We start from the raw sequence: 15760 nt of genomic DNA, 5'->3' as shown, positions 1-15760 counted from the left end.
GTACTTTGAAGCAAATAAGTGGTATTAATTCAAAGTTTGTGGTAGGGAGATGAGAAAAAATAGGTGGGGGCAAGGGACTGAGTCTGCCATTATTCAGTGGCTTATCTATCAAAAGCCCTTATTAAATCTTTTCGATGCAGCTGTTCAATATTGAAACTGATGGGAACAGTTATAAAACTGCCATTTTTTTGCATTTCTAAGATTTGACTAATGAACCCTTCAGCTGACCAAACAGGTCAGTGGGAAGATGGTGTCTTATATAAATTTCTCATATTAATTAATTTTCAGTGATGATTTAAATCCGGAACATCATAAGAATTGGTAAGTTAAGAAATCAAAAATTCATTTGAAATTCCATTAATAATCATTAATTATATAAGGAAAAATGAAGACTTTAGTTCTGTTGACATTGCAGTAGTAAGAAATTATAAACCTTGTTAGCATTAATGGATTAACTCTTTTCATTGGATGTGGTATTTTAGAACAGGACTATAAAACAATTATTGTATCATCACACAAGCTATAACAATTTTGAAGTCTGTGTACCAGAAAATTACTCTGAGAATGAGCCATCTGCTAATAAGTAAATGAAAATGGGTAATAAAACTGAGCAGCATAATCATATGCAATTCAGAAATTGGAGTAAAATCCTCCATATTACACTAAAATCCAAGGATCTGTTCACCCCTTTCCATGGAAATGCTAAAGGGAAGGAAGGAACTCTCCATACGGGCCCCCTTATTTTTCCTGAATCATTTTGTAAGAGAAATTTCCTCCCCTCATAAAATGGGCAGCAGTTATGCCTCTAAACCCAACAGATCCAATGGGATCCACCAGAACTGAGCTAGGACATATCTGACAGAATCTATTTTTCTAGTCTTTTCCCCTGTCTATCTTAGGAATTATGGCTCCTATCAATGGTATGTAATGTGTTTATTCTCACAACAACCCTGTGAGGTTCATAGACTCTTCCTAGATTCTAAGATCTGAAGGGACCATTGTGATCATCTAGTCTGACCTCTTGTATGGCTATAGAACCTCCCCAAAATAATTCCTAGAGCAGATCTTTTAGAAAAACACCCAATCTTGATTTTAAAATTGTCAGTGATGGAGAATCCACCATGACCTCACCCCCAAGAAGCCTTCTTCAAAAAAGTCTCTCTCTCGCTCTATCAAAATTCTATCCTGGAGATGAGAAACCCTCTTATTAAAACTGATTTGTCTCCATGAATAGACTTTTTTTTCAAAGAATTGGCATTTTCCAACCCCCAAAAAATGTTGAAAAATTCCCAACCCACTCTAGTGACTGGGTCTTCAACGTTAGAAAATCCAGGCTATTAACATCAAGGGATTATAACAGGAATCGGCAAACTTTGGCACGTGGCCCATCAGGGAAATCTGCTGGTTTACCAGGACTGTCTGTTTACCTGCAGCATTAGGAAGTTCAGCCAACTGCAGCTCCCACTGGCCATGATTCACCGTTCCAGGCCAATGGAACCGCCTGGAACCGCCATTGGCCTGGAATGGTGAACCGCGGCCAGTGGGAGCTGCGATCAGCCAAATCTGCAGATGTTGCAGGTAAACAAACTGTCCCGGCCTGCCAGCGGCTTTCCCTGATGGGCTGTGTGCCAAAGGTGGCCAATCTTTGCATTATAATCTCATAGATAAGGATTCCAGAGACTACTTCCCAAATAGGAAAAATATAATTTACTTACATTTTACTTAGTCTGAAATGATTAAAAAAAAAAGAGACTCTACTGATCATAAGCCTTAAATTTGTCTCAAATTTGCTAATTAGCTCCCTAGACATTGTGATGGCGTGTATATAACATACCTCATTTATTGACTATGGATAAATATTTTTGTTTGTTTTTTCAGCAAGTGAAATGCACGATATGTTAAAGTTTGTTCAAAACTGATTAAAGAGGTGAACATCATTTTGAATAATCGATCTAGACATTAACCCCCCACTCAATTGAATGATTAAAAAAAATGTTCATTCACAACAGGGTTGAATCTTACACATCCATTTATCCACAAAGGGATTACATATGGCACCTGTGTAAAACTAAGATCATTTTGGATGCCTGGCCAACAGTCATGACTCTTCATTCATTTTGGGGGCTGAGGTCAGCAAGTAGGTTAATGCAAAAGAGGTATGGAAAAAGATTCCTTTGTAAATGTGAAGGCTGGGTTAGAGATTTCAGAGGCAACGTATGTCTTATTCTGTGCTCAAAATTAGAAACATGAGCCAGTTCCATATGCTAATCAGTGATGAACAGTTAAGAGGAATTTATCTGGAACTTGCTGCCAAAGGAAACATCACCAAGCTGAACTCAAACACTAGTAACTGTTACTAATTTGAGGTGCAAGGGGCAAATCATACAACTTTCATTAAACCGTTAATAAGTGGGGCTTGCGTAGCTTCCCCAGGGATCTGACTTAAATACCCCAAACCAAGGCATTCAACACAGACTAAAGTGCCAACCTTAACCCTTTTTATTCTTAAATGCACTCACAGGGGCACAAATATCCCAAAGGGAGATTTCTAGACTTTCTAGATTTGTATATGATACTAGGTTTGGGTATAATATAAAGAAATCTTATTCATAATGTACCAAGAAATTTAACAAATGTGACTCTGTGGGTTATTGGGGTTTTGCCTCCTTTGCTTAAAAAAGGCCTAAATTTTCAAAAGTTAACAAGTCATTTGGGGAGCCTCAGCTTTTGGTTACCCAATCTGAGGTAACCCTTAAAGGGGCCTGATTTTTCAGAATGTGCTGTGCACGCGCCCTCTGAAAAGCAGGCTGTCAGAAAGTGTCGCAAGTTGAGCACCTTTTGACACTGTCCTAAATCACTTTTGAAACTGTCCTACATCACATATTTTTTCAAGATGCCTATTTTGATAATTGTTTGCAGTTATTTATATCTTTAAAAGATATATATGTAGTAGATGTTTTTAAATCAAGCAACCAGGTTTTTAATGGGATTAGGGAAGGAATGACTATCAGTACTCACAAAAATTAAAGGCTGGCAGAAATCATTGCAGATAAGTAACATGATAGCTGTACTAAAACATTTTGCCAATGCAACTTGATCTGATCTGCTATGTTAGTACTGGGTCTCTTTTGAGCAGAGGCTTGCCAAATATGCTGAACTACGTGGGTTTTTTGTGAGATGGAGAAACACCAAAGAACGACTCTATTGAAATCATTTTTACTTGTCACTTACCGTTAGCGAGGGCTCCAATCCTGCAAACATGCACATATGTAATTGAACCCACAAAAGCAGTACTACTGAAGTCAGTGGGACTTTACAGATATGTAAGTGTTTGCAGGATGGGAGTCTATATTTGAATCTAGGTTAACTGATTAACCCTATGTATCACCAACACACCAGACAGAGATAGTCTAATAACTAAGGTGTGCCGTACATTCAAATGAAATCTAAAACCTCAGAGATGGGGGATTTTGAATTTTTGAAAATGGTCCAAACTGGCAGATCATCAGATATCCTGGAGGTTTTTATTTTCTTAAAAATAAGTACCATTTTCAGTTAATATGAACCAAAATGGTCCTATTTTCAGAAACCCACAATGGTTTCAAAGTTCAACATTTTTTTCCAGACAAACCAATAAACACTGAAAATATGAAATTTCCATATTCGCAGGCTATTGTTGCAAGAACAGTCATTTTGTTGTCATTTCACAAAAGAATTATAGTTCTGGATAGTGAAATGACTCAGAACAAAACAGCAAAATAATAAATAAACTGTCCCCACTTTCACAAAGTTCTACTTATAATCAGCTAGCAATGATATATGTGTGTGTGTGTGTGTGTGTGTGTGTGTGTGTGTGTGTATTGTATTTTAAAATATGTGCTTCCCAGGATTTATTGCCTTCAATAAGATGATCTCTGAAGAGCAATTCCTTTTATGCATATTATGAAAACACTTCAGTGAACAGGCAAAATGTCCAAAGGGACCTAAACCTGTTCTGTAATTTAATCCACTAATACAGGGGTTCTCAAACCTTTTTATATTGTGGTTCACATCTTAATAGAGATATTGCCTCACAGATCACCTTTTTTGCCATTTATGATTGCACTTATTACCTCTCTTTTCACTGACTGAATAAAATCCCTGCAGCAAGTTCAGCAACTGCTTAAATGCACATCTAATATTAGGAAAGTGTTCAATGCATCTTCAGTCTCTTTTAACATGATGTTATAGGGGGAAACAAGGAGGTGAATCAGCACCATGTGTGTGACCAGATTTCTGTGGAACTCTGCTCGTCTCTGGACCATTAGAAATCACTGGTGCGTTTGGCACATAGATACAAAGAATTCAGGAATGGAAGGTTTAATAATTAAGTTGTTCCAAGGAATAATTTTCAATATAATCCCCTGAACCAGAAACATTATTAAATTTGGAATTACTAAACATTATTCTTACCTCATAAGCATTTCAGCCAAACTCTTTGCATCTAGAAGAAAAAAGGGCAAATATTAATACCTGATAAGTCGCTAGTTAACACTTTAATTTTTGTGCTACAATGAAAGTTTTTTGGTAGATGGATTATTAAGGAGTGGAAGATTCAGACCAGCTATTTATTAGAGATTATTCTCTTTCCTCAGATCAGCCATCAAGACATAATAGACTCTAAAACTCCTTATTTTTGTTAAAACTGTATATGACTATCATATATCTTTCTGATACACAGAGTATGTATAATTCTCCAGTGGCAGTGAAAATGCTCAGAAACATATTAAAGGCTTTATTGCAAACTGTTCATCTTGACTTTGAAGAAAACTAAATTTAGAACAGAATAGAATTTAACTTGAAAAAGCTAAAGAAATTCAGTAAAAGAGAGAGAGAATATAAAAACGAAAACAGCCCTAATAAAAGCATTAGCACTATCCCTTCTTCGACACAATTAGCTTAAAAGAAATTGAGATAAGTTAAAGTAGTTCACAAAGTTTCAGGTACTTCTGAATAGGAGCAGGTCATGACATAAATGAGCAATCCCCTACCTGGGCACCACCAAACCAAATCTGATTGCCTGGAGAATTGGCCAAGGAAGATCACAAAAGGGTGAGTTTGTTTGGTCACTATCAGGTATCCACACCATTCCACTAGATATTATGCAGAACTACCCCTTTGCGTTCAGAGGGAGCCCTACATACAAATCAGTAGGTAGCAGCTTATTTCAATAAGAGTCAGTCATTCAAAACTATCCCAGTGGGTGGACCCTTATTCTCTCACAGAGTCCCACTGACTTCAATATGGCTCCAACCAGGAGTAAAGGTCCATGTGGGTGCATGTTTGTGTGTTTCAAGCCACTAGTTTTTAATTTTTATTTTAAAACTTTCCACTGTAATCCCCTAAGAACTAAGTCTCACACTGAGACTCTACCACCTTGAAGTTTCTTTTGCCATAATGGTTCGCTGTATCCTCAGCCTGACTTTTTTGAGGGACTACATCTCCCAGACAGCAGTTGGGAACTGGAAGCAAGGACAAAGCAGTTCCCATGGGAGACCAGGCAAATGAAGGAGGGCTGTTCAGACAGATAGGAAAATGGGGTGCGTTGGGTCTTGTTCCTCCCAGGAGTCCCAATCCTATCTGACATCCAGTATTCAGAAACCATTCCACCTGCCTCTCACAAAAGTCCATGGTGGCTCTTTGAAATTAGCTAGATCCCCAGTTAATATACATCTCAGAAAGAGGAAGTTTTTATGTTATTTATTATGAATATTTATTTACACGTTTTCCAATTTCCAATTTCTAAGATTATGGTTTTTTTCCTCCTAGAGATCCAAACTCAATTTGCCTCTGTAGCCTCCCTCACTTCCCCTCCTCCTGCTCCTTTTATCTGTTTATTCATTTGCTACGGATTATCTAAATTTTAGATTGTAAACTATCTGGGGCTGGGACTGACTTCATGTTATTTGTTTGTACGTGTCTCCTACAATGGAGTGCTGATCACTGCTTGGAACTGCATAAATACCCTTTGCTGTTTATGTGTTCAGGTGCTCCTTGAGGAGGGAAAATTATAGGCATGAGTCCCATCAATGGCCCCAGTGCAAAGCCAGCAGTTATTTCAGGAACAATTGTAATGCCCACCACCTCTGAGTACATCAGACTCCTGATCGCTTCACAAACCTGTGTCATGACAATCCCCACAGCTGATTTGCCAGCTCCAGACTGGCTAGCCAGGGACCTGTAGCAGACTGGGATAGCCAGCTTCCAGATGGCTATAGCAACCTGCACATGGACTCATGTATGACCTCCTCTACATGGGTATCCTGGCACCTGATAGTTGGGGTAAACTGAACACCAGCCTCCAGAAACATCTGCTTCTTCATGCAAAAGTTCTGGAGCCACTGCAGGTCATCCCAGGTCCGCATGATGATGTGATCTCACCAGTCTGTGTTTATGGCCCTGCTCCAGAAGCACCAATCTACATATGAGGAGTCTACAGCTAAGGCATGAACAGCATCAGCTAGGCTGTAACTGGCATGTGAGTGTTTCTCTCTGAGAGATGTCTTCTGCAGGCCAAAAACTGACATTGAAATGTTCACCGGCATCTCGCATATGCTCTGCCTGATTCCTGAAATAGGACTGACAGCATATGGTGGAGAAGTTCTTCCACTAGGTTATGATCCATGCTGATGGCTCTGGCTCTTGGGGGTGTGCAGATACATAATGGCTCAGCTGGATATGTTGATAGGCAAAAACCACTCAAAACACTTCCAGCCTACTCCAGCTGGACAGACAGACAAATTCTCCCACAACCCACTATGAACCAAGCCTGAAGTAGTGCTAGGAACTCTGGGATATCATGGTATATGCCTACAGAAGCTGAAGTTCTGACTCAGATCTGAGCAGGGAAGTATGGATACACTAGCATGGTTGTGAAGCCCAGGTTTCAAATGCAATGTGGAGCTCAAGTGCAGGCTTGGAAACACTGAATCTGCAGGTACAGGTCCCACAGACCCAAGCTTACAATGCTGTGTAGACATTCTCATAGGTACTACTGCAACTACTATTAAAATAAAGCCCTTTCTGGGTATCATTATCAACAGAGAGAACAGATAAAAGGGAACCCTTTGAAGGCTGGTTGACTCAAAGTCTCTCTTTCAATGTTGCCTTTTCTATTTGTTTGTAAAATGAATGTAATTATTTTTGTGGCGTTTTTAACAAAACAAAGACTGATGTGCATCCCCCCACATCCAAAACTTGAAGTAATTTAAAAACTGGTGAGTCCAGCAATCACAAGCAATCCCAGAACAACAAAGCAGTGTGCAGCTGCAACAAAGGGAAAGAAATGTGATAAGAAAACAAATTTCAAGTTTCAAGCTTTTAAGGAGTTGTTCTGTCAAATATTGGTCATGTGGAACCCTTAATTTACCTTTTCCTCCCTTGGCTCCTTGTTTGCAAATCTATCAGCATGTCCAGGATATTGGCAGAATTTCTCTTTATCTTCTCCCTGCCTCTGCTGAAATCTTTTACATTCCTTAATCACCTCTGGTGTCTACTGCATGTGTTGCAAGTTCTTCGTACATGGTCTTTTAAATGTCACATCTGTAAACTTCCAAAGATGTAGGATACAATGGGCAAGCCATTCACATGTTCCAGGAGGCAGGAGCATATCACCACTAGCTTAATGCCTCACACTTAATGGAGTCTTATTCAACTTTGACTATAATGCAAAATGGGCTCTCTTTGCTTTTAAAATCCTACAGGGATTTGCAATACCCTACATCTTGACACCAGCCACCTTATCCATCTACGCTGGGTTTTATACCTCACTCTGACTGAAGTATCTGAATGTTTGTTCTCCCCTTCTGCTCATTCCATTCTTTCAGTTTTAACCTTCTTTTTCCCTATGCAATGCAAGATCAGATAGTGGGAAATGGAGAGGAGAGGGTTTTTTTTCACTTGAAATGCCCCATCTCATTTGAATCACTGTGCCACTGAGCCTCTCTCTCTCTCTCTTACATCAATGGGTTTTGCTGTTAACAGTTGATTGACAATTTATACAAATGGTGCTACATAATAACAAGAACAATATTTTTAAAATTATAAACCAAACTAAGGGCCTGCTTCTGCTTCCAGCTGGAGTTGATGGTGGTTTTACGGACTTGGCAAGGTCTTTATGTAGAAAAGACAAGGGAAAAGGAAGCCTATATTGCCTAGAAAATGCAGCCACTGATGCAAAGTAAGTTCTGATTTCTTACAGCTCTCAACTGTGTTTCTTGGTGCTGACAAGTTACAGCAATATTTGGGATAATGGAGAGACCAGATCCAAATATTATCCACAACTCAGACTTAACAACATTGCTGTGATACATAAAAACTCTCCTCTACCCTGCAGGAAGCTTTAAATCAGCAACTTATAGTTCCTACAGTGAGACTACAGATAGCTGGAATGCTAGTTGAAACCAAGAAAAAAATTTTTAATTAAATGTTTGCTCCTTTTTTTCATTGCAGCCTGTCCAATTGGCTCTAGAAAGCAAATACACTGTGAATCACCCAGTGCCACTTGTCTGGAATAAATGCAATGCAGCATCAATATGCCCACATGTGTATCCTTTCCCCTTGGTTTCAAGCAACTTCTTTCCAGATATTCTCAGCTGCTGCTCAGCTATATTGTGCTCCTCACTGTATCTGAAAAAAAAAATGGAGTGAGTTTATGTTGTCATCACCACAGATATGTGGTAGGGTATCCATATGCTGATTTAGCTGGCCTTAGAACATTTGTGTAAGGGAGCATCTCCTCACAATTTCACCCAGACTGCCAGAAGGAAACCTGCAGCACTATGCAATGGTACATACAGCACTGAATGAGAAAATGCTGCAGTTTAACTGCAGCACCAATATTTAGCACAGCAATTGCCCAAGTTGGTCCATTGCCTCAGACAATAGCAGCAACATAATACATAAGGGCTATATGTGCCTTCCATGCTCTGCACAAAGCTTACACGTGCATGGCAGTGACTTACTGAATGAAAACTAACGTATCGAGACAACATGAAGGGTGACTCAAAGTCTGTGAATACTTTACGCATTTGGTAAAAAAACACCTGTGCCAATTGTAATAAGACAACAATATGTTCAAAACATTAACTGAAGCAGAAATTCACACTCATTGGCATGCTAACAGTACAATGGGGGGGAGGGATAGCTCACGGGTTTGAGCATTGGCCTACTAAACCCAGGGTTGGGAGTTCAATCCCTGAGGGGGCCATTAAGGGAACTGGGGTAAAAATCTGGGGATTGGTCCTGCTTGGAGCAGGGGGTTGGACTAGATGACCTCCTGAGGTCCCTTCCAACCCTAATAGTCTATGATTCTATGCTAGAAAGGCTTCTGGTGCATGACTACATCAGGATGTGAAAAATGGGAAAATCCAGGCTCTGCGCTCACTGGGATCTCATTAGTTATATTTCTTAACCCATTTGGGTTGACTGGGGAAATCAGAGCTGTACTGCAGTTTTAAATTGGGCTTTGCCACGTATCAGGTATCATTCTGTGCAGGTATCTCTTGCTTGGGTTAAAGTGAGCTGAAATTCAAAGCAAAGGAGATACTGTTTTGGTAACAGTGGGGGCTAGGTTAATAGCAGAAAAAGAGTGAAAGTCCGCAGTTTCCTTGGTTCTACTATATATTGAGTTACTGAATCACTATATGACCTCAGGCATCACTTGACCTCCTTGTGCCTCAGCCAATACAGCTGAAAAATTGGGTCAAAAACTGGTTAAAAACCAAGTAGTGTCTCTGTACAGAGAGTTCTTGAATGAATAAATAAATTATACATCATGCAACACTGGAGGAAGACAATTTTTAGCGGTCTCCACATTTTAAACCAATCATTAAAATGCTTTAGAACGAAGAGAATACTGGGTAGGTTGCTTAATTTGCCTGGGTAGAACTGAAGCCATAACCCCATTCTAGATCATAACCGTAACCAAATATAGATCATGGAAAGAATGCTCTTACAAAAAATGCACTGCAAGTGACATCAATCTATGAAAAAGATGTTGGGGCAATGGTGGATAATCAGGTGAGCATGAACTCCCATTGTGGCACTGTGGCCAAAAGAGCTAATGAGACCCTGTGATGCACAAAGAGGGGAATCTCAAGTAGGAGTAGAGGGGTTATTTTACCTTTGTAATGAGACCCTGTGATGCACAAAGAGGGGAATCTCAAGTAGGAGTAGAGGGGTTATTTTACCTTTGCATTTGGCCCTGGTGCTACTGCTGCTGGAATAACGTGAACAGTTCTGGTAGAGGTTGATACGTTGGACAGAGTTCAGAGAAGATGCACAAGAATGGTTAAACCATTAGAAAACATGCCTTATAGTGTCAGACTCAAAGAGCTCAATCTGTGTAACTGAACAAAGAGAAAGTTAAGGGGTAGATTGATTATAGTCTATAAGTAGCTACATGGAGAACTAATATTATGAATGAGTTCTTCAATCTACCAGAAAAAGGTACATCATTATCCAATGGCTGAAACTGGATGCTAGACTAGAAATTTTTGACAATGAGGATAATTTAATGTTACAACAGTTTACCAAGGTTTGTGGTGGATTCTCCATTCCTGGCTATTTTAAAATTAAGACTGGATGTTTTTCTAAAAGACCTGCTCTAGGAATCATTTTGAGGATTTTCTATGTCCTGTGTTATACAGGAGGTCAGACACTAAATGATCACAGTGGTCCCTTCTCCCTCAGTTGTGTATCTTCATGAAGATACATACACCATGCAATAATGTTCACACTTCCTAAAAAATATTTTAAAAGCCTTTATTCAGAGAAAACAATTTCAGAATTATATTAAATGTAAATGTAAATAATGTCAGTGAAAAGTGAGTCAGTGATGGCTTTAGGATTATAATGATTCAATAAATATTTCTGTTCTGTAACTGGATAAAAGCCCGATGATGTCTTCATATCATATGATGAAATACTTTCCATAGTGACAGGAACTCAGGAAGATGTTAAACAGCATCTACTAAAGTTAGATATTTTTAAATCAGCTGTTCCAGACTACTTGGATCCAACAGTTTTAAGAGAGCTGGCCAATGAGCTCTCTGGACCATTAATGTTGATTTTTAATAAGTCTTGGAACACTAGGAAAGTTTCGGATGACAGATAAAAGCTAATGCTCTGCAAAAATTTTAAAAGGGTACCTGGGACAAACCAAGTAAATATAGGCCTGGGCAAAATAATGAAATGGCTGATACTGGACTTAATTAGTAAGGAATTGAAGAAGGATAATATAATTAATGGCAATCAACGTGGGTTTATGGAAAACAGAGCCTGTCAAACTAACTTGAAATCTTTCATTGATGAGATTATAAATTGGGCTGATAATGGTAATGGTGTTGATGTAATACACTTAGACTTCTATATGGCATTTGATGTGGTACCACACAACATTTTGAATAAGAAACTAGAATGAGACAAAAAACAGTGTAGCACACATTAAATGGATTTAAAACTGCCTTACTGATAGTACTCAAACTTTAGCTGTAAGAAATATTTTGACATTTGTTTTGATCCTGAAATGGGATGAAAAGTCAAAATATCAACTTCTATTCAGGAATGAAAAGTTTAGATTCAGATATGTCAAAACAGGGGTGTTTCTAGTGGGGTCCTGCAAGGACCAGCTCTTGGCCCTATACTATTTAATAATTTTTATCAATGACATTAAAGAAAACATAAATTTTTTCCTGATAAAGTCTGCAGAAGACACAAAAATTGAGGAAGTGGTAAATAATGAAAAGGACAGGTCACTGATACCAACTGGATCAGTTGGTAAGCTGGAGGCAAGCAAACAATATATTTTTCAATACAATGAAATGTAAGATCAGACATCTAGGAACAAAGACTGCAGGTTCTATTTATAGGATGGGGGACTCTATCCTGGGAAGCAGTGACTCTGAAAAAGATTTGGGGCTCATGTTGGATAATTAGAATAACATGAGCTCCCAGTGTGATGCTGTGGCCAAACAGGCTGATGCAATCTTTGGTTGTATGAACAGAGGAATATTTAGTAAGAGTGAAGCAGTTATATTACTTTAAGGACTGGCTTTTTGAAAGGTGGTCCGGGGCTTCGGTGGCACTTCAGCCACGGGAGGGTCTGCTCCAGGTCTTCCACGGCACCAAAGGACCCCCCACTGCCGAAATGCAACTGAAGACCCCTGGAGCAAACCCCCAGCTGTCGAAATGCTGCCAAAGCCCCGGACTGCCGCTGGGTAAGTAATAAATAAATAAATAAATAAATAAATAAATAAAAAGGCACCTAAGGCGCGGGGCCCTAGCATGGGGCCCTCTTAGGTACAGGGCCCGATTCGGGGGAATTGGGCGAATCGGCCTAAAGCTGGCCATGATTACTTCTATATTTGGCACTGGTGTGACTACTACTGGAATACTGTGTCCTGTTCTGATGTCCCCTATTGAAAAAGGATGTTGTAAAACTGGAAAGTGTTCAGAGAAGAACCACAAATAATTTTTCTCGGAGTTGGATTAATTTAATAAATTAGAAGAACTTTAGAGTGAGTTTCACACTCTGTACAGTTTGACAGAATGGGGTCTTGAATGTCTTGATAGTGCATTACATGGGCATGTGTAAAGTCCCCATGTAATGTTCCAAAGCAGGTTTTCATGAGAATAGGTTGTCAGGATGCTGAGTATTGTTTTGCAGCATTCTGTGTGCATGGAAAACATGCCTTATATCAAAAGACTCAAGGAGCTCTATCTATCTAGTTTATGAAAGAGAAAGTTAAGGGGTGAGTTGATCAGAGTCTACCTTCACGTGGAATAGAAACTTGATAATAGAGGGCTCTTCAATGTAGCAGACAAAGATACCATGAGATCCAGTGGCTGGAGGTTGAAGCTAGACAAATTCAGACAAATTCAGGAAAAAGGTGCACATTTTTCATGAGGATAATTTACTATTGGAACAATTTACGAAGGGCTGTGGTGGATTCTCCATCACTGGCAATTTTAAAATCAATGTTTAGAAGTCTTTCTAAAATATAGGCTCTAGTTATGCTTTAACAGGAATTAATGCAGGGAAGTTCTATGGCGTGTGTTATTCAGCATGTCAGAGTAGATGATCACAATGGTTCCTTCTGGTTTTATAATCTATGAATCTATGAAAACTCAAATTAATTATCAGGGTATAATTACTCTGGATGTGCATAATAATAATGCTTTTCACCCAATGATCGCAAAGCACTTTACATCATTAAAGGACTGAGTCTCACAATATCTCTGAGAAGTAGGTAAGTATCACTATCCCCATTTTTATGATGAGGAAAATTGAGGCGCAGAGAGACAAAGCGTGACATGACTAAAGTCACACGGGAAACCTACTGAAGAGCAAGAAACAGAATCCAGGTCACCTGACTCCCTGTACTGTGCTTTAAATACAAGATCATTCCTCCTCTGTGACCTATGCATCTGACAGTTCTAATGGCCCTGCATCAACTCACACGCAGGTGTCACTACAGCAAGGCAAGAAGCAACCTGAAGTAGAGGAGGATGGATACTAATATTGGGAGGAAGATGAACAGGGATTTCCACATGTTATCTTGCAAAATCTATGGTTGGCCCTAGTTTTAGTCATCAAGATCACATGTTGTGTGAAATATCTATGACTAATTTTCTTTCATGCAGTACTTGGAAATAAACTCATTTTAAGGATTACAAATATTTTTGTTATTATGTAGTGCAGGCTCTGAAAGGCTTTTAACAAAATAATTTCAGTAAGCCTTGATGTCTATTCTCCACGCTTCACAAACACAGCCAAGTCATGAAGCACACAGGGCAGGGTGCAGATATGGTACTCTGCCCCCATTGCAATTAGTGGTGATGGAGTGATAAGTGCATTCATCAGAAGAAACAATGAAATTGCATTAATTCATAGCTAGAATACCTATGTCAAGTGCAGACACTTATGTATGAATACGGTAATGATTAGAGAAAGGGACAGCTCAACAACAAAGAAAACGAGATATAATAGGAGAGCAGAGTTAAATAGACAGTATAAAACTTTTTCCATTTGAAGCGAACAATGAAGTATGCTATTATTAAACTTCTCCTGCTATAATATAGTACATTATACAATATAATTAATGTCCATCTCAATAAGCAATATGCAATCACATCTTTTGCAAATATATATGAGCAAGTTAGAGAATTTATGGGCATGTTTTTCTAGCTCATTGATATCTGGTTACTGCATCAGAATTATCCTAGATGCAGGCTTATGTTTTCTTGAAAAGTGGATTTCCCTCTCTGCCAAAGAACAACCAATATGATCTTTCAAAGAAATTGGAACTAAGGGTTGCTGAAATTCTTTAAAAAATAAAGAAATTAATGGATACATGATTTTTTCCCCTCAGATAAAATAATCACTTTGCTTCTGACGAAGTGTGTATTCACCCATGAAAGCTCATGCTCCAAAATGTCTGTTAGTCTATAAGGTGCCACAGGATTCTTTGCTGCTTTTACAGATCCAGACTAATACGGCTACCCTCTGTTACTTGACACTTTGCTTATGGAGATGAGAGACTTATTTTTCAAAAAGTTATTTCTTTACAATATTCATTTCCGTAAAAAAAGATTTTTTTAAAGACAAATCACCTGTATTACTATAATTACTAACTTAATATCACAGGAAAATGACACTTTATGTAGAAAAATATCTTTGGTACACCATATAAAGTCTCGCAAGCTTTTCTCTTCACAGCCCCATTTATATATTCACGCTAGGTGACTAGGAGTATGTGGAATAAATGCCAGATGTCTTCTCTTACCTCTGAGTCTCTTCAGTCTCTGCTCCCTCCTCCTCCTTCGCACAATCAGCAGAAGCACAAAAAGCAGCAAGACCCCCACCAAGATACAGGAAATGGTCACCAGCATCTTTAGCCCTTCGTTGGTCGCCAGACCTTCCTCACTTTGGACAACTGATTTAATGAGTGGAGGGATTGTACCTGGAAACAGTGTCATGACATTAGATGCCTATTAATGAAGAGAAAAGGTTGAGTTTTCATAGAAACTGTACTGTATCTTCCAAGGGCATACAAGCCATTAAGAGGGTTTTGTCATGTTCAACATAGTATTACCTTCACACATGACATATTTAACCATTACAAAGAAACTGCAGATCTAAAGTCTAACCTATTTGTTTCATTCTTTACTATGGGAAATTAGTATTTGTGTAACAGATTTACATCATTTATCAGGTATTCCTTTAAAAAGGAACTTACATCCACTGCTATGTACACCAAATGGGCCCTTTAAACAGAAACTTTCTTGTATCAGGTGTCTAAGTGGGCAGCACTGCATTGATCTTGAGTTCAGATAACCTACCTGCTGCTAATTCTGAAGCTGATAAAGACTTTCTGAGATTTAGCTCATGAAAGAAATAGGACAACAAGGATATGAGGAAATCATGAGATTTTAAAAGTGGAGTAGGGGAAGTAGTTTATATAGCACAGCCATTATAAGAGTCAGGCAACTTGGTCTTTTCATTTTGGGATGCATTTGCATTTTCAGCATCATTACTTGACATATGGTCTGTAATACTTCACCCTTCGTTTTCTTTTCAGGGATATAAGCAGCATGCAGCACTTTCTAAAGAAAACTGTTTAATCATAAGAAGGTTCTCATTCACTTCCTGATTGCTAGTAACCTGCTGTATGCATCCACAAATGGGGCTATAAAATGTAGATTTGTGTGGAACATGAGT

At 38.8% G+C, this 15760-nt stretch overlaps 1 protein-coding gene across 1 annotated transcript in view; it reads right to left on the bottom strand.

Moving 5' to 3' along the window:
• DSCAM (DS cell adhesion molecule) overlaps positions 1-15760 on the bottom strand; it is a 662018-nt gene that overhangs the window by 44687 nt on the left and 601571 nt on the right. Inside the window, exons 27-28 of the mRNA XM_030577471.1 lie at positions 14826-15002; positions 4453-4483 (exon numbers count right to left, since the gene is read on the bottom strand). Of these exons, the coding sequence (XP_030433331.1) occupies positions 4453-4483; positions 14826-15002 (208 nt within the window). The remainder of the gene's footprint in view (positions 1-4452; positions 4484-14825; positions 15003-15760) is intronic.

Source organism: Gopherus evgoodei, chromosome 1 (assembly GCF_007399415.2).
Source record: "Gopherus evgoodei ecotype Sinaloan lineage chromosome 1, rGopEvg1_v1.p, whole genome shotgun sequence".
In the NCBI taxonomy this organism is placed as follows: domain Eukaryota; kingdom Metazoa; phylum Chordata; order Testudines; family Testudinidae; genus Gopherus; species Gopherus evgoodei.
Note: the sequence above shows the minus strand (reverse complement) of the source record. Positions and strands in the feature narration are given on the sequence as shown.